Below are 18,936 nucleotides of genomic sequence, written 5' to 3'. Positions count from 1 at the left end.
ATGACCAGCAGGTCAAAGAAGGTGATCCTGCCCCTCTACTCTGCTCTCGTGAGACCTCACTTGGAGTTCACAGTTCTGGTGTCCTCAACATAAAAAGGACATGGAACTGTTGGAACAAGTCCAGAGGAGGGCCACGAGGATGATCAGGGGACTGGAGCACCTCCCGTATGAAGACAGGCTGAGAAAGTTGGGGCTGTTCAGCCTGGAGAAGAGAAGGCTGCGTGGAGACCTCATAGCAGCCTTCCAGTATCTGAAAGGGGCCTATAAGGATGCTGGGGAGGGACTATTCATTTGGGACTTTAGTGACAGGACAAGGAGTAACGGGTTCAAACTTAAACAGGGGAAGTTTAGATTGGATATCAGGAAGAAATTCTTTACTGTTAGGGTGGTGAGGCACTGGAATGGGTTGCCCAGGAAAGTTGTGAATGCTTCATGCCTGGCGGTGTTCAAGGCCAGGTTGGACGAAGCCTTGGGTGACATGGTTTAGTGTGAGGTGCCCCTGCCCATGGCAGGGGGTTGGAACTTGATGATCTTAAGGTCCTTTCCAGCCCTAAGTATTCTATGATTCTATGATCTGTCCTCATGCCCACCCTGCCTCGGCAGCCCCTCCTTCGTGGGGTCTTATGCCATGTCACTGTGTGGAAGCTGGCAAACGACTCTCCCAGGCAGGTGACAGCAGGGGCTGGGACAGGGGAAGCCACAGTGGGAGATTCGTTGTTAGGGGAGGATGGATGTCCTTGTTTATGTGCATCTTTGAACCTCAGAGTTAAGCAACAAAGTTTTAACCACCCTGAAAGAGCAGAGACCTCAGAACAGGTTGTTTGGGCATTGCTGACCCATGAGTGGGGCTAGCAGGAGAGGGAGGAAAGGAGGGCCAGGGGTGATGGTGGATGGAGCACACCATAGGATGCGTGCTGGGCCCCACTTGCTCAGATCCCATGTCTGCCTGAAGTGTGCCAGCCTGCTACCATGGGCCTGCTCCTGTATAGTTCTGTCCCTGGAGAGGTACGTTCAGCGGGGACTCGCATGTTACTGTCAACATGGGGTCCCTGCCCTGAGCTTTCTGGGCACACCACTGACTCTGTGTCCTGTCCTTTGCAGATGCTGATGGAGGTTGGTAGCCTACAGTGGAGCTGTGGCAGCTCATCTTAGCCTACCTATGCCTCCCTGACCTGGACTGCTGCAGCTTGATCTGCAGAGCCTGGTATGAGCTTGTCCTGAGCCTGGACAAAACAGGTGGCAGCTCTGCCTGGGGCTGCCTTGAGCACAAATACCCCAACTGGCCTAACCAGCCTGGTGTGGAGCCACAGTCCTGGAGAGAGGCCTTGAAACAGCACTACCTGGCCTCCAAAACCTGGGCCAAAAACATGTGGGATGTGCAGTCCTCCAGCTGTGCCTCTTTTTCAGAGGAGGAGGGGCTGGTGCCAGCTCTGTGTTAGCATAGGGGCTGAGTTCAGCAGCCTCCAGGCAGCCTTTGGCACCGCCAGCCTCTACAACCACCTTCTGCTGCTGCCTGTTGAGCATGAGGAGCAGAGCGAGGTGCTGCTGAAGGTGCCTGTGGAGGTTGTGGGGCAGGCCAAACTGGGGGACATGGCACTGCTGGCAAGCATTGACCAGCACTGTCCCACTGCTCGCTTCCACAATGTGGTCTTCATGCTGTCCCACTTCTCCTTGGTGCTCTACAAGGTGAGGCTTGGCAGGGCAGAGTTGTGGGGATGGCAAGGCCACCAAAGAATTCCCGAGGATTCCAGAGGATTCCCGAGGCCACCTGAATTCCTTGGGTGTTCAGAGTGCACAACCAGGGGTTCTTGGACTCCCTAACGCACGGGGGCTCAGGGGATTTATCCTTCAAATATCTCCACTTGATTACAGATTGCCACAAATGGCACACAGATTGCCACTAGCAAAAATGCCTTTGTGTAATAAAGCAAATATAAATAGCTATCAGGCTATTACAGATTACTAGCAGCAATCAATGATACAGTACCAATCAATAGTATGGCAGCAATCAGTAATAGCAACAGTCTTATAGCAACAACCAATAACAGTAGCAAACAAGTAGGTAAATATTATTACAGGTTATTGCAAACTTACCACTAATACAATAACAGATGTGCTCATGATAGGTTACTTATATGGATAATATAATACACTTACCAGGAGAATTAGATTTCAGAAGGGATCAAACTAGCTGTGAATTAGGAGAGGTCATTGTTGTGGTGTAAACTAGAGGGTTTATTAATGGTTGAATGATGATCAAATTATAATTATTCAGTGATTGCATAATAATTAAATGGTAATAAAATTGTGATTAAGCAATAATCAAATGGTAATGAAACTGATTTGACAATGATTTGACACTGATCTAAATGATTTAAACAATAATTTAGATGGTGGTGAAACACTACTGCTTACTATACTTTTAAGTACACAACAGCTCGATATATAAATATCATTACTATAGAACATACTTTTAGGTAGGCCTACTGTAAAACATTGCTTACCTCATTATGATGCCTCATACCAGGTTACCTCATATCATGTTACCTCATATCAGATGCCATATTAAGAGTTCTTTCAGGCTGAAGGAGTAATCTTGAGAGGCATCCCTGCTTGAGGGAGGTCAAGGCAGTGCAACCCTAGAGGAGAGCTTGGTGGACTCAAATTGATGGACTTGTCAACCCTCACTCTTTGGTGTTTGTGTAGGTGCACAGCTGTAGCAGTGTTCGTTTTGTTAGCTGTAGCAGTTTTCCCAGCTCAGGCTGGCACTGTTAGCTCCTGGTAAGACCTGATCTAGCTTCTTAGTCCCTGAGAAGGTCTGGCCTGGCACTGTTTGCACTGCAGGTTTGACTTTAGTCATGGCTATTTGTGCTACCTGAACCAAAGCACTGTTCGCTCTATCAGAGTGGGCATCTGTTACTCCATTTAAAAGGGAACCCAGCCATCCCAGGGGCAGGAGAGCAAACTGAATCAATCCCAAAAGGGGGGGGCAAATGAAAAGTACATGCAGGGTGGGACATTCTCAGAGAGAGGCTTAATTTTGGATAAAAAGTGGGTCTGTTTTAAGGGGGTGTAGCACACCACCACTTTAAGCAACCAGTAGATGCTGTTGATTTAAATTTTTCATCTGCAGCAGCCAATAATGATGGTTTTTGTTCTTTCAGAGTGATTTTAATTTTATGGCCTGTTTCCACTTTTCCAGATGATAGATTGCCATTGAAGTCCCTTGTATGTTTCACCTGTTGCTGGTATCTCAGGATGTCTTTAGTTTCTCAGTACCCAGCTGCGCTTCAGAGATGCATCTGTGCTTCTTAAGGATGTTTCTGGCTCCCAGGCTGGTGGGCATTCTCCTTTGTTCAGTGATTTTCCCCTTCTCACCAGCCACCTTTCCAACTGCCCATGTGGCGAGGTGTGAGCAACCTAAGAAGCTGGGCATACAAGAAATACCCTGGGAGCTGGCAGCCCTTACAGTGTGCACCACATCAGCCCCTCTGCACCAAAAGCCTGTTGCTGTTGATGTGCAATCTGCCTCAGCCTGGGCTGGGAGCCCGCAGCTGGGATACCCAGGGTCTTCTGCGTACCTAAGCCAGAACACAGTATTGTGGGCTTAGCCCTGTTGCCGTAGTCCGCTCTGACAAGGCATTGGTCCCCATAGACAATTGCTGACTGGTCTAGAGTGGGATATGCCCAGCATGAATACTGCACCCATGGGCTGTGCCTCCAAAAACAAGACTTTCCTTTGATAATTCAGCCAATCATTAGCTCTAATGTACACTTTCATTTCCTTTTAACAATTTTATGATGTCATGTATAATATCTAGAATCATAGAATAGTTAGGGTTGGAAAGGACCATAAGATCATAAAGTTCCAACCCCTCTGCCGTGGGCAGGGGCACCTCACACTAAACCATGTCACCCAAGGATTCGTCCAACCTGGCCTTGAACACCACAAGGGATGAAGCATTCACAACTTCCTTGGGCAACCCATTCCAGTGCCTCACCACCCTAACAGTAAAGAACTTCCTCCTTATATCCAATCTAAACTTCCCGTGTTTAACCCGTTACCCCTTGTCCTGTCACTATAGTCCCTAATGAAGAGTCCCTCCCCAGCATCCTTATAGGCCCCTTTCAGATACTGGAAGGCTGCTATGAGGTCTCCATGCAGCCTTCTCTTCTCCAGGCTGAACAGCCCCAACTTTCTCAGCCTGTCTTCATACGGGAGGTGCTCCAGTCCCCTGATCATCCTCGTGGCCCTCCTCTGGACTTGTTCCAACAGTTCCATGTCCTTTTTATGTTGAGGACACCAGAACTGTACACAATACTCCAAGTGAGGTCTCACGAGAGCAGAGTAGAGGGGCAGGATCACTTCCTTTGACCTGCTGGTCACGCTATCATATCTAACTTAATCAGTCTGAAAGTCCTCAGGAGAAAGATGATGCACTGGCACATGGTGGGAAAAACTGAGTTACAAACCTGCTGAAAAAGTCCCTGTTTGTCCATGGCCACGTGCTGGGTTGCTAAAGCAGACACATGGTGTCTTGCTCAGTAATATCTCCTTCATTCGGCTGGTCAATGTGGCTGCATTTCGCCTTTCAGACTGTTGCTCTGGTCTCCATGTGCAGCTGCTGTTGGTGAAATGAGAGCATTTCCCCCCCAAGCCATCAATGAAAAACAAATTATAAAAAGCAAACTTACAGCAATCTTCCTGGCAGTCATAAGAACCCTGCAAGTTGCAATTTCAGAAAGGTTTTCACAAGCAGCCTCTCAGAAGCTTATTTGATTGTATCTCTGTTTATTAGAGCTTTTTAGTTAGAAAAAGGGAAGGTATGATTAAGTCTAGAGCAGGCTAGTGATCTGAAGGGATTTCTGTGTTACTGTCTTTGGTACAAATAAGTGCATTTCAAAACCTTTCCGCAGTATGACCACTTCTGAGGGTGCTCGAGGCTGAAACCAGATGTTAGGGCTGTATGTTGGCTGCAGACTCTGGATATGTAAAATTGCCCCAGCTCACTTGTCACAAGCTATTTTCAGTCTGCTTTTAATGTGGTGCACAAATCAAGGAAGAGAAAATAATGATTTAAGAGATTCTTGTCAAATTAGGAGCACTGTGAAATTCCAAGCACACTACTCAGCTTTTCTGACCTGGCTCCTCTGTACCTTGTTGCATTACAGTTGGCCTTTTAAGTAGATAAGCAGAGATATTTGGTGATGCACAATCATCCTGGTGGTATACCAGCACCCATAAATTCCTATATGCATTGCTTAACAAAGCAGGAAGGCCATGGTACGGATGGCTCACAGTTCTGCAAGCACCAGCAAGTCAGACGGTTAACCACAGTGAGGTAACAAGTAATTGGTGGTGTCTCTGCCATTGCAGTGTCACAACATAATGCCTGTGCAACAGTATGGCACAAATTTTTACATTCTTTGCTTTGCGCTTGATACATTGTGAGTGCAGCATCCTTCACCAGTTATGCTAGTGGCTCCAGGAAGAATTGTAGCTCTCCAGGTCACCCAGGTAATGTTTGATGTCGTCTTAACTTCTGATTCACCCAGTAAACCCAAGTCCATTAACAATGCCCAATGGCCAGTAACACATCTCTGAAGTTGCAAACTCTACTGTGTAGAGAGTGTTGCTAAAGTTTAATGATCTTGGCACATCAGGCCCTGTCTGCTGCTTCTTGTGACTGCTGGGCCTCCCTGGGCAAGTGTTAAACCACATTAAAGTGGCTTAAACCACTTAAACAGTGAAGTGATAAACCACGACAACTGCAAAGCTGTGTCTTGCTTTTGAAGTTAAGGAAATGTTGCCAGCAGGGAAGAAAGTCAGTAGATGTCACTTGTTGCAAGGTACTTGCTAAATCGGCTTAACAATCTGTGTCTGTGTGAGCTTGTTTTTGTGACACCTGAATGCGTATTGTGAGCATGAGCTTGTTTGCTGTGGAAGGACTTGATGGTATGTCCAGGACCACTTTTTCTTGCTTTGTGCAATGAACTTACTTTGTGCTTACTCTCCAGACAAGCTCAGGCTATGTCCAGTTAGATAGTTGCAGCTTTGAAAGCGGGCAGCTGCAGATCTATGCACCAGGGATGTGCCAGGTGAAGTTCTGCACCTTCAACCAGTCTAGCATCTACCTCCACAGCATGGCCCTCTGCATCCTGGAGAGCTGTGAGTTCACCAGCAGTGAGAATGCCTCTGTAACTCTGGAGGGCTGCCCAAGCTCTGACTGTAACTGGACCTGCAAGCACCTGGCCATGCTGGCCAAATCCCATGCATTGTCCATATGGGAGCCCAACCCAGCTGGCTGCCCTTTGGCCAAGCGGGATGGCTGTGGGGGAATCACTGCTGGGGCCAGTAAGAACATGTGAGATTGTCGTAGGGTAAGAACAAAGCAGCTTCCTCTCTGCTGTGGGTGCTCAAGCCCTGCTCGGCTCAGCCCAGCAAGGCACTGGATTCGAAGACAACTTGCAGGCAGCAAAGGAGGAGGAATCCCCAGCCCTCCACTCAAACTCCAGTGACAGTGACTTAAACAGTGACAATGCAGAGGATGCTCAGGCTGCCTACAAACTGCCCTATCAAGCTCGCAGTCTGAGTGACACAATTGCTAATGTTATGGACAGCAGGCTTCAAAGCAACAGACTGCACACCCTTAAGAGGGACCTTAAACTCAAGTCTCTGCTGCTGCAGCTGCTGGAGCTCCTCCTGAAGCTCCTCCTGGAGCTGCAGCAGGACAAGGAGGCCCAGTCTTTGCCCAACTCTCTCAGGGCTGCATCATCTAACAGTGCCTTTTCAGGGATGGGAAGGGAGGACTATTCATTTATTCACAAGAGCAAGCAAAACTGGAAGGAAGCATCTTCAGGGATCTTACCTATGCAGCGCGCTGCATACAGAGCATTAAGGTGCTGTGAAGACTGCTGCGAGCCCTCTTCCCTCTCCCTCCTGCTCCACTGGCTCCCTTTCTATGCATTGCCTGTGTTAACCAGCCCAAATGAAAGGCAGGTCACTTGCAGCCACCTGCTTTCTTCATGCAGTAATGTAATTGCAATTGGAGATGTTAACTCGGTGGCATGCTGGTGTCATGTAGTCAGGCCTGCTCTACCTGTAAATTAAACTCTCACCCTATAAAAGTGCTGCACAGCACATACCACAAATGCAGTGACTGCAGGACTGTGATGTCAGCCTTTGGTCTTGACCGTTGCCATGGCCAGACCTGGCTGCTTCAGGAGACCCTCAGGGGAGGGTGCCTGCCACAGGGATATAAGCAGGGATTTTGGTTCAGGACATGTGCTGGAGGCTGAACTGAGTTTTTTCTCAACATAGTGCTTGCCCAAAGTTCACCTCTCTGCCTGTGTTTCTCTTCAGACAGGAGACAAGGACTGGGGTGATAAAAACCCCCAGTGTCAGGGAGGTTCCGAAGGATCATCTCCAGCCACCTGCCCAGAGCAAGACCATCCCCACTGCTTGGTCAGGGCAGCTCAGGATCTGGGCCCACTTTTCAGACTATTGCTTTTAAAGATTGCAAGGAAAAGTTTTGTGCAAGGGAAGGTGGGAGATGTTTTTCCACCTGACTCTGGGAAAGGGGACTGCTGTGATTTGTGCTAGCTCCTCATCTGCAGTCCCCACCCAAGATCACTGTTCCTGTGCAGAAACACCTTGTTTCTTGCCAGTGGAAGACCCCTCTTTTATTTCCAAGGAATACCTGTACCAAAGGTGCCCTCCTGAAGGCTCACCCATGGACAAAGTAGTAGCAGGAGGGAGTGGAGGCTAAATTTAGCTGTTCAGCCCCTCTGAGCTGCTGTGGGGCTATTTTCATAGGAGTTAGGCTGGCAACAAATGCAGATCCAGCATTTTGGCCTCTGTTCTGTTGTTCTCTTTCGTTTGCTTCCAGTTTGCTCAGCAGCCTGGTTTTAACTGGTGGCAAATGAGAGGGAGATGAGGCCAGCCCAGCTGCTGCTCTCAGTGAGAATTTGCTCTGCTAGGAATTAGACCAGAGGCTCTTGTTGAGAGGTGAGTGTCAGAGCACCAGGTGGTGGGAGGCAGTGGAGTGCATGGATGTGAGATGGGAGCAAGGTGATACACAAAGTGGGAGCATGGTGGAGCTGGCAAGGGCTCGATGTCCTTGCACAGCCAGGACCCTCCAGTGCAGGGCACTCCTGGGCCAGGGTTTGGTGTGTGGGACCTAGCTGGAGCAGGTGCCTGCATTTCTTGCCTCTTGTAGGTCCCTCCCCAGGCAGCCAAGCGTGACTGATGGAGACGGGCAGCTGTCAGGCAATGTTTACCTGAGAGATTGAGTGAAGCACCATTCCGGAGTGTGCAAATAAAAGGTAGTATAATTTAATTACCTTCTGATCTGTGTTGCTCATTGAAGTGGGATATGCAAAGGCAATTTGTAGATTATTTCTTAGCACTCATAAGACATGGATTTAAGACATAATTTTGTTTGGCTGGAAAATACTAAAGATTGCTATTATGTAAATATTTACTTATTTGCTTAGTGGAAACTAGGTTGTTACTTTGCTAGGGATGTGAAAGATAACAGGAAGGGATTCTATAGGTACACTGCAAATAAAAGACAGACTAGATACAGTGTGAGCCCTCTCTGGAAGCTAGCAGGAGAACTGGTTACCCTGGTGTCTTGGTGCCGTGATTGCCCAGCTGGCAACCCAGAACCATGCAGCCGCTCACTCACTCCTCCCCTTCCTCCCCCCGCTCCCAGAGGAATGGGGAGGAGAATCAAAAGAATGTAACTCCCACGGGTTGAGATAAGAACAGTCCAGTAACTAAGGTATAACACAAACCACTACTGCTGCCACCAATAATAATAATGATAAGGGAAATAACAAGGGAAGAGAATGCAACCGCTCACCACCTGCCTACCGATACCCAGCCCAACCTGAGCAGTGATCTAGCCCTTCCGGGTAACTGCCCCCAGTTTATATACTGGACATGATGTGCTGTGGTATATAGGTATATAGGTATATAGGTATATAGGTATAGAGGAATACCTCTTTGGCTGGTTTGGGCCAGGTGTCCTGTCCCTGCTTCCTCCCAGCTTCCCCTGCTCCCTGGCAGAGCATGAGACTCAGAAAGTCCTTGGTCAGAGTAAACATTACTTAGCAACAACTAAGAATACCGGTGTTATCAGCGTTGTTCTCAGGCTGAAAGTCAAAAACACAGCACTGCGCCAGCTACTAAGAAGGAGAAAAAATGACTGCTACTGCTGAACCCAGGACACCTGGATTTGGAGAAGGCTGAGGTTCTTAATGACTTCTTTGCTGAAGTCTTCACTGTCAAATGCTCTGACCACACCACCCAAATCTTGGAAGGCAGACGCAGGGACTGTGAGAATGAAGACACTAGGCCCACTGTAGGAGAGTATCTGGTTCAAGGTCATCATAAGAACCTGAACGTGCACAAGTCTGTGGGACCTGATGAAATCCATCCACAGGTCCTGAAGGAGCTGGCGAATGAAGTTGCTAAGCCACTGTCCATCATATTTGAAAAATCATGGCAGTCAGGTGAAGTTCCTGATGACTGGAAAAAGGGAAATATAACCCCCATTTTCAAGAAGGGGAAAATGGATGACCCAGGGAATTACAGACGAGTCAGTCTCACCTCTGTGCCTGGCATTTTTTCCTCTTGGACATGGGAGGTGTTGGACTTGCAGCCCCACAAGCCCTGCCCAGTGTTGAATGGGCTGTGGTGAATGAAGCATCATCAGGTCCGGGGCAACCCTTGGAGATGGCAGCAGGAGCTGCTGGAGGAAGAAGAGGCTGCTGGCATGATGGGAAGAGAAATGTGGCGTTGTTTACTAGAAACCCAAAGAAAGATAAAATTTAAGTGTGCATTAACCATTTCAGAGTGATTTCTTGGCAGCTGGATTAATTACCCTTCTGCCCTTTTCCCCAGCAGGGTTGGGAGCTGTTGCTTTTCTCTGTGGTTGATGTCTCACTCACTTTTATAAGTGGCCTTCCTCCCTTTTGCTTTTATTCACTCTACATGTGCAAAAATGAAACTGTAATGCAATAAGATACACAGCGGCCTTCGCTCAGGCATTGTCATTGTTGGCAACAAAAAAGGCATCATCCGTAGCAATCAGATCTATGGAAATAAAGAAGCTGGCATTTATATTCGGTATAATGGAAACCCTGCTGCGAGGTATGGTAGTTAGCACTGACCTCTCTCTCTCCTCCTTTGTTTGTTACGCATTATTCCTCCCACTCTGCACACTTCTGTTTTTTTCAATCCCCACCATAGAGCAGAAATAGGACCATGATGTGCTAGCGCCTTTCTTTGACTTTCCTCTTTCTGCTTGCTGCACACAGGTCTTTGCCAAGTGCCAGTCCTCAGGTTTTCCCCAGATCTGAGGAGTACTCAAGCTGTGTTCAAGATGAACAACTCACATGTCATGGTGCCTTTTGCAGGAAAAGGGGAAAGGACCTCGACACTCCAGTCGTTGTTACTCCAATTCACCTTTCAGCTTTAAACATCTGATGCTGGTAACTTGTAGGTGTTTAATACCATTTGATTTAGATGTTAGTGCTGGTCTCTGGAAGGCTTTATTCAGGTCGATGCCATCAGCTTTACCTAGTGGTATCAACTGGTAGCAATGAGCCCAGAAATGAAATGGCAGCTGGAGCATGGTTTTGGTTGCAGATGTGAGGGGGGCATCTCATCTGTACTGCCACCCCTTCCCACCTGTCACTGTGCCTGTGAGTGATAAGGAACAGGCATAGGGTAACTCACGGTACTGTAGAGCAGGATGGGGCACAAAGGGAAGAAAATGATTGCCCTGGATCAGCCCCATAGCTACGTTGTGAGTGTTCATGCTGGAAGTGTGGATAAATAACTGCTTCAGCCTTGAGTCCTGCAGATGTAATGAAAGTGACCTCTTGAAGGTTTGTGACCCGCATGGAGAGCTGGTGAGGTTTAGACAGACTACCTGTATGGACAATTAAGAACAGGTTACTGAGGTTCTTAGTCTAGGTTGGGACCTGGAGAGGTCTGCAGCAGAAGTATTGGCCCTGAAAACACAGGTGTCAGGGCTGGGCTTTCCAACAAGGGTTTATGAAAGTGCTTTCTCAAAGAGGTATTGTAATAGCAGAGCCCAGCAGTGCAGAGGAAGTATCTTGGGGGATGGAGAGATTCACTAGATATCCTTCCCTTAGTACCTTCTTACAACACTGTTTGCAACCACAGCTTGCACCTTGTGACTGATGCATATGACCTTCCTTGCCTGCTGGCACCTTGGAGATGATGGGGAGAAGGCAGAGAGCAAGCTCAGCAGGAAGATACCTTTTTTCTCCTGACCAGTTGCCTGCTTGGAGGAGCCCTCAAGCTCGTCTCATGAGTGCTGCTCTGTGCTGGCTTGAGGCAGGCTCCAGCCCTGGCCAAGGCTGCATGCACGCATGCTGTCCAACCAGTGCCACGTACTGTGTTGAGCATGGGGCTCAACAGGAGCTATTGGCATGGATGTGCCTCATCAACAGGTTGGTGTATGCAGCTGTTGGCAAACAGGGCTGGCAGAAGGGGGATATTTATGGTAGGAGCATGTCCTTTGCTGGATGCCTTTTCCACACCTGGAAGCAGACCAATATTGTGCTCATTCCTGAGACCTGCAAGCCCAGCTCTGTCCTGTGTCACTATGTGCAGCTGCCTGGCTGGGGGACAAGTTTAGATGAGATGTTGCAAGGGGCTCTGTGAAGAAAGCAGGGAGGTGTCCTTTTGAGAAGTGTGCCAGCTACTTGAGTGCCAAGTACCATTTTTAAGCATGATACAGGTGCCTTGGGATGTGTATTTTCCAGTCAGAAGAACCCTCTGCAGCACGTTTGGGTGAGACTGATCCCTTGCTGTGCTGAGGTTGAGGCTGGGAGGTGCCAAGTATGGTGTTGCTTGGGGGTGCAAAGCTACTGCCTGCTCCCCTAAGCTGGTGAAAGCAGTGTTGGAGGGCAGTGCCCCACAGGTGATGGCCTCTGCCTTGTGTTCCTGGAGGATTGCCTCTAGGATGGTTTCACAGCTTCTCTTCCTTCACACCCTTGCAGCTGCTGGTGGAAGTGTGGATGTCCAGTATGGGCACATTGTGTGTTCTTCCTGCCTGGCCCTTCTTTCTAGAGGCCAGCATACATGTCACACCAGGCCTTGCGGCCCACAAGCAGCTTTCCATTCGCTGGGCACTGCTGGTAGCCTGTACTGCTCTGGCAGGATGGTAGGCGCTTTCCTCAGCTGCCAAGCCTTGCCTGAGCAGGCAGCAGTGAGAGGAGGGGCAGCCATGCTGGGGCAAACGAAGGACAGCAAGGACACAGCTGTCTGGCCAGACAAGATGGATGGCCCCTGCACTGCCTGCGCTTATCCTTGGAGCAGAACAGCAGCTTGAAGTGCGGCACTCAGCCCTACACCCCCAGCCAGTGATAGTGATCGTGCATTGCTTGTGATCGCATATCACATGCACTGCTTTCCCACCCTGGTTCACTGCTGCAGAAGCTCCTCCACTCACTTCACAGCATGGTTGGAGTGGACCACCTCTGGTGAGTGCTCCTGAGTGGATGCTGATGCAGTCTGTGGCAGGCACTGTGCTCAGCTGGTAGTTTTATTTCATGATCAGCCTGGTTGCTCTCCTTCTCTGGATCTCAGCAGCAAGCCAGAGATTCAGGGTCACACTGGGGAGGAGGAGCTGGTGGTGGGGTTGGGGCTCTTGGGCTTTGTTCCTTCTGACAGGAGGCACGTGGAAGCCCAGCGGACAGCAGGTGGCACCTCTACTCATGCACAACAGGGCCCACATGTGCTCTGTAGGCTATCATTTCCAATGCAGAACTGCCTCTGCTCCTGCTACTGTGTCTAATATTTCCCACCATCAGCTATGGTCGCCATCTGCATGCTGGTTTTGGGGCTCCTCTCAGAGCAGCGGTTCCGTGGCTGATAAAGTCTCTCACCTCCTTCCTGGTGTGAGGGGGATGGTTGAAGGAGGCTAAAGCCCAGACTCTTCTGTGGCATCAACCGAGGTGGGCTTCAACTGCTACATGCTGCATCTTCTGTGCTCTTCTATGGGGCACAGGAGCCTGCAGCTTGGAGCCTCTCTGCTCATCAGCACCTCTGGGGTAGGGAGGCTGCAGCAGCTTGCAGTGGGTAGCCTGCCTCCCTGTGAGGTGTTCTATGTGGTGCTGGGAGAGCCGAACATGAGGCTGGTTTGCAGGGAAGTGAGTTTAATCCTGAGGAAAAGGAAAGTCCAACTTGGGAGTAGGGATAACTGTGAGTGCAGGTAACCAGTGGGGTGGAGGAGCCAGGCTGCAGGAGGCAGTCATTGGTTCTCCTTGTCAGTAGTTTCTCTGTGGCTGCAGCTGTGGCTAGCCACTCCCGGAGAGCAGACCCTGGCTGGACAGACAAGTGGTCTAATATGGTGGCTGTATGGAAATTCATGAGCATCTCCTGCCATTTGAATACTCTTAGAGATGTGTGCTTCCCTGTGCCTCTTTGTGCTTTTGCCTCCTTGAAAGTGGTTCAGCTGATTGTAGCTCTGCTCTGCTTTGCATGTGCCTTCCTTTCCCACTGTGCTTCCTTCTCCCTGCACTTCACTGTGCAGCTGCCCCATGCCCAGCTCTCCTGCTAGGCACAGGCAACAGGCTGTGACAAGTAGCCAGCCAGGGGGACTGGTGCCTCTGCAAAGACCTGCTGTAATGGCATCAGTCCAAACCTTGAGCTGCCAACGCTGTTGCCGGCAACTTTCTTCTCTTCCTCCCTCAGTGGGAACCATATTTTCCAGAGACTGGCTGCTGGAATAGCAGTGAATGATAACAGGCGAGGCCAGATCACAGGTATGGGAATGAAAATGGTTTTGTTATGCCCAGTTTGTTTCTGTCTTTAATTCTCTGTTCAACTGCAAAATTTACCTTGTTGTGGTTCTTGGGTGACTTTAGGTGCAATAATCCCCTAGTTTGCATTTTCTAGTTGGCATTTTTATTATTGATGGGGGGAGCATGTCTTTCTGCAGCATGTCGTCCAAATTATTGTTCTCTTTGTCGCTGTCCCAGCTGGGGCATAGAACTGTGCTCTAGAGCAGTCTAACATGTAGACTGCTTTTTTCCCCTCCCATGCTATCCAATTTATAAAACTGTCAGTGATATTTTCCCGTTGTTCTGACACCTCTGAGTGGTCTTCCACTGTGCTCTACATCTCAGACGACAGGGAGGTGATGGTTACTGGAACTCCTAATGACTGGTGGCCTGTGTGGGAGAGCATTGCTAGGGAAGCTCCTGAGGCTCGGGCTCTGCTGCAGGCAATGGGAGTTTTCCAGTGGGGCCAGATCTCAGCTAGCGAGATGTCTTCGCTCTTCCATGGACAGGAGGCCCGTGCGGTCACCTCGTCCTCCCTACCTTGCCCTAGGGAATGTCATCTGCAAGAAGCAGTGGGGTGGAGCAGATATCTGTTGGGGGATGACCCAGTCCTCAAGAACAACTTCATCTCTTACAGCTGCTCGGACAGTGTGGTGATAGGCGAGTGTGGGAAGGGCCTCATTGAAGGGAACACCACTTATGGTAAGGAAACAAACCCGGATGGGGGATGATTCTTGCCTTGCTAGGCTGCCCTCTACCTTTGGCACACCCCAGAGCTGTGGTGGGAGCCCAGGAGGTGGTTGGCAATGAGTGCACAGGAGGCTTGTCAGGGAACAGCTCCAGCCCAGCCCAGCCCAGAGCAAGCACTCCAGAGGTCATGCCACCAGCACTGCTAGGCTGCTGCTCACGAGAGGCCCTCTCCCTCACCACTGCTTTCTCTCCAGTGGAGGGCAGGAACTTCCCTCTGAGCCTTGAGAAGGAAGCCAGTCTAGCACCATCACCCTCATGCAGGACAGGGTTGAAGGAGAGGATGCATGGGACAAAGTGAGTTGTATCTGCTGCTGTCCTGCACCAGCTAACTAAGGGACATAGCAGTCTGGCAGGGTCTGTAATTCAGTGACTGGGCTAACCGTGTGACAGAGGCTAAACTCGTGATGTGGTTTTCTTAGGAAACTAGAAATAGCTTTTTTTTTTTTTTTAAAGGGGATTTAAAGGAGCTGTGGAGAGAGAAGTGCTGCAGAGAAACCCACACTGCCAGGCCATGGATCTACATCCTGGAGCAGCTGAACTTCTCTTTGGCCCTGTTTGAGACAAAGATACAGCACAGGTAGTCACATAGCATGGCTTTGTGTGCATCTGTCTGTCCATCTATCCCACTAGTAATGCTGGCCGTGGTGGTGGTCTGTAGTGCTGGCAAACAGTGTCAGCCTCTTGCAGTGAGGGTAAGGTACACAGATAGGGAATTACCAGTTACCAGAGGTTTGTGGATCAGCAGTGGCCAGGGCAGGAGGAGGGTGGTCATAGAGGCTGGCTACCCTGTGCATGACGAAGCTGTGGCTCAGCCTGCTTTAGAAACTGGAGAATACGTCTGGGCACATGAGGCCAAGCTGCAGGGAAACCCAGGTTGGTGCTTGCAAAGCTGCACACTCCCTGGCCACAGAGATTCCCAGTCCTGGAGAAGGAGAGACCAGGGCACATGGGCTTCCCACTCTATGGTTGCCCATCTGCCACAAAGCCACCTGTGCATGGAGCCAGTGGATGGGACTGCCTGGCCATCCCACAGAGCCCCAGGGCAATGGGAATTTACCTCTTGGTTGCAGGACTTGAACCAGGGAACTTGAGCTGGAGTCAGAGCATGGACAGTGCCAGGAAAGGGCAGAGGTGGGGAAAAAAAGGCTCACAGACTTGAGTCAGCCCAGTGGGACCAAATCTGGGCTAAAGGATCTCTGTGAGCCCTTCATGCGTTGGATTAGCCTTCATGTGTGCTCAAAGAGGAGTTTGCCTTCATCCCACCTGCATTGCATGTGGACTACCAGCTGCTTTGAGGCAGGGCTAGGGGTCTCCAAGCACTGCTAAGTTGATGGGCTGTGCCACCCTGCACTGCAGGCAACAAGGGCTGTGGTGTGTGGATGATGTCCTTCAGCCTCCCACACCTCATCAGCCACCAGATCAGCCACAACAGCACCTATGGGGTGGCAGTGTTCTGCCACAAGGATGCTGGTTACTATCCCACTGGTCAGGGGCCCTACGAGAATTTACAGGAGGAAAGGGAGGGTGCTGGAGGGGAGAAAGACCCTGACAGTGAGGAGTACCCAGCTGTCCACCATCCTATCAATGTGGCACTGGTGGAGTTGAACAGCATCAACTACAACGGAGGTGAGCTCGAGGCCTGCCGCTTTTCCTGGGCTCCAGAAGAAGTGGTGGTGTGCAGAACAGTGTATTGTCCTGGCCCACCAGCAGTGGGGTCTCCCAGGCCTACCTAAGCAGCCACTAGACCAGAAGGACCCCGGAGAATGGTGGTCTGAGACCTGAGTGTGGATGGGTTGTTTTCCCAGTCAGAAAGTCATATTGTGATAGAAGAAACTGTGTGTCTTTTAGACATAGAAATACATTTGTGGCCATCATGACTGAGACTGCAAGCTCTTGACCAATAGGACTTTTTGTTGACAGCTGCCAGCTTGCATGTCAAGAGCAGCAAAGTGCTCAATGTCATCGCCAGTTTCATTCATGCCAACTGTGATGGCAGGGTGGTGGTGGTGCAGAGCAGCCAGCTGACAAGTGTTGCCAGCAACAGCATTACCTGTAACAGCCGGGGAGGCATGTTCGTGAAGCCTGAGTGCCAGGTGGAGATACGTGGAAAATGGCATCTATGAGAACTGCAGCCACAACATTGTCTCCAGGGGAGGGGGCATCATCACAGAGAATGACATCACTGGCAACCAGCAGTGTGGCCTTCAGCTGCTTCAGGCAGCAGATATAAACGTACATCCTGTAGATTGCTGATGGAGCACTGATGTGTGTCCCTGCAGCTGAGAGCAAAGTGAACTCTCCATCCCTGGCAGTGTCCAAGGCCAGGTTGGCCAGAGCCTTGGGCAAGATGGTCTAGCGTGAGGTGTCCCTGCCCATGACAGGGGGTTGGAAATAGATAATCTTAATGTCCTTCCTGATCTGAACCATTCTATTAGTCTGTGATCCCAGTGATCCTGTGATCACAGACTGTGATCACAGTGTGAGCTGTGCTGAAGAACTGGGATAATTGGCATCTGAACTAGAATTTTTGGAAGTTAGATGCAGTGTTCCAGCATCTAACCAGTTCCCAAGGTTAGTACCTGGCTCAAGGCTGCCTCCATTCTGTTCTTTGTTGAGGTGAAGCCATTGTGCATCGAAATGATAGATAAATGCAATTTAACTCATCATGAAGGACCCCTAAAATGAGTATACAGAAACCTCTGCCAAGACAAATGCTCTGCATGAGTCCTGCAGGGACTGCAGACTCTTTCGAAAAATGATGCCTGTAGGAAAACATTGTCTTCTGGACTAGAAACTAAAGCCGACTGCATTTTTCATGGTCCCGGCTGTCTGGTCTCCTGGAGCATACAGGCAGGATTCATGCTGCAGGGTTCATATGGGCAACAGGTCCTTCTTGAAGTACTGGCAATGTCATGGTGCTGTCATTTCTCCTCTGCCCACTGGCAGAGCCAAGCAGATAGCCTGAGAAAGGGTGGGATGGTCTGTGGTGCTGGGTTGGGGAGAGTGCTCGGCAAGAAGCACTGCAGCAGCTGTAGCTGCAGGAAGGAGAAAGGACTGATCTTCCAGACGATGGCACAGTGGTTCTTGGGGAAGAAGAGACTCCTAAGTACTTTCTTTTCATATACAAAGAAGTGACAGCCTCTAAGTATAGCTGTTTCAAATCTGAAGGGCAAGGAGCAGCAGAGGTTCACATTCGGCCTCATCTGTGCTTGTCTTTCAACAGGGTGTTGTGTACCAGCTGTGGGGAAGCTTGGAGCATCTAGCACTGACAGCTATTGAGCTGCCAGCTGGGGCCACCTCTAATGTGTGGAAGGCCTTGGGAAAGCTTTTGTGTGCGTGGCTATAGCTTGCTCAGTTTGAACCCATGGCATGCTCCCAATCTGCCAGGGAGTGCTGGTGAGCCTGTGGTAGAGCTTTGGGATTTGGTTTTGTGTTGATCAAAAAGCCATATGAGCAATGACCTTCTGCTTGGGCTATTGTGTTCTAAGGCTTATTTTGCAAGTGACCAAGAACAGGATCCAGTCCTTTTGGAACTATGGGATTGCTCTCTTCAATGAAGCCAGAGTCGTGGTGCAGGAAAACCTCATTTTCCAAGGGAGATCCAAGAAATCCATTTTGCGACTGATATCAAATGCAGAGGATTGCATCATCCAAAACAACATGCTTTTCACCTTCAAGGAAAGGTGAAGCCCCTGGCACCATGGAGTGCAGCTGTAAGCTTGCACTCACAACTCTCCTGTTAGGCGAGCTCTGCTTTGTACCTCTCCTTTGCAGTTTCCCATACCAGCTGACCCATGGCACCAGCCTTATGTGCGTAACCACTGTAGGTGAGGACTGCAGATCAAGCAGAACCAGGAGGTTCCTCACAGGATATGTCTGAAGCCCCTCTAGAGGAGCTTGGATTATTCCTTGACAGGCCAGCATGTGTCTTCACGATGTCTCTGAGTATAGGCATGTCTGCCCTCTGACCTGGCCAGCTCATTCGCCTGGGCAGTGCTGCCTTTGAAGCCAGGCTGCTATGTTTGCAGGCTGCGCTACTGTCCCTGCAGTTCGGACAGCCCTGGGGCTTTTGTAGCCTGGACTATGAGAGTCAGGGAAGGAGGGAAGTCCAGAGACACTCCCCATCCGTATTGTGCTTTTGTGCTGGTGAGGAGGAGAGTGGTATTGGGCACCAGATTCCACCTCCAGGCTTTTGCTACGAGAGCAATGTGAATGGCAAATGGGAAAATGGATCTTGGAGTCCTTGTTTTTCCTTGGCATGGTTTAGCTATCTTTGTCTTTGTGCCAGTAGACAGAATTCATGGTGGTCTTCAGAGGTACGTCTGTAGCTGCAGATCTCTAATAGGTATTGAAAAGCTT

General features: G+C 49.8%; 1 protein-coding gene across 1 annotated transcript; it reads left to right on the top strand.

The window, feature by feature from the left end:
• Positions 1 to 969: 969 nt before the first annotated feature.
• On the top strand, positions 970 to 18,337 carry FBXO10 (F-box protein 10; the record flags this gene model as incomplete). The annotated part of the gene is given in 16 exon segments (XM_080638353.1): positions 970 to 1,005; positions 1,122 to 1,396; positions 1,398 to 1,686; positions 6,019 to 6,355; positions 6,438 to 6,758; positions 6,761 to 6,777; positions 6,781 to 6,900; positions 10,023 to 10,159; positions 13,739 to 13,809; positions 14,378 to 14,416; positions 14,419 to 14,529; positions 15,934 to 16,203; positions 16,498 to 16,685; positions 16,687 to 16,809; positions 17,801 to 17,907; positions 18,066 to 18,337. Coding segments are annotated over 16 exon segments (2,640 nt in total). The 3' UTR covers positions 18,265 to 18,337.
• Between the last annotated feature and the right edge of the window lie 599 nt (positions 18,338 to 18,936).

This window comes from Psittacula echo (assembly GCF_963264785.1).
Source record: "Psittacula echo genome assembly, chromosome: Z".
Lineage (NCBI taxonomy): Eukaryota > Metazoa > Chordata > Aves > Psittaciformes > Psittacidae > Psittacula > Psittacula echo.
The sequence above is the reverse complement of the archived record's forward strand: the minus strand, read 5'-3'. Positions and strand labels throughout refer to the sequence as shown.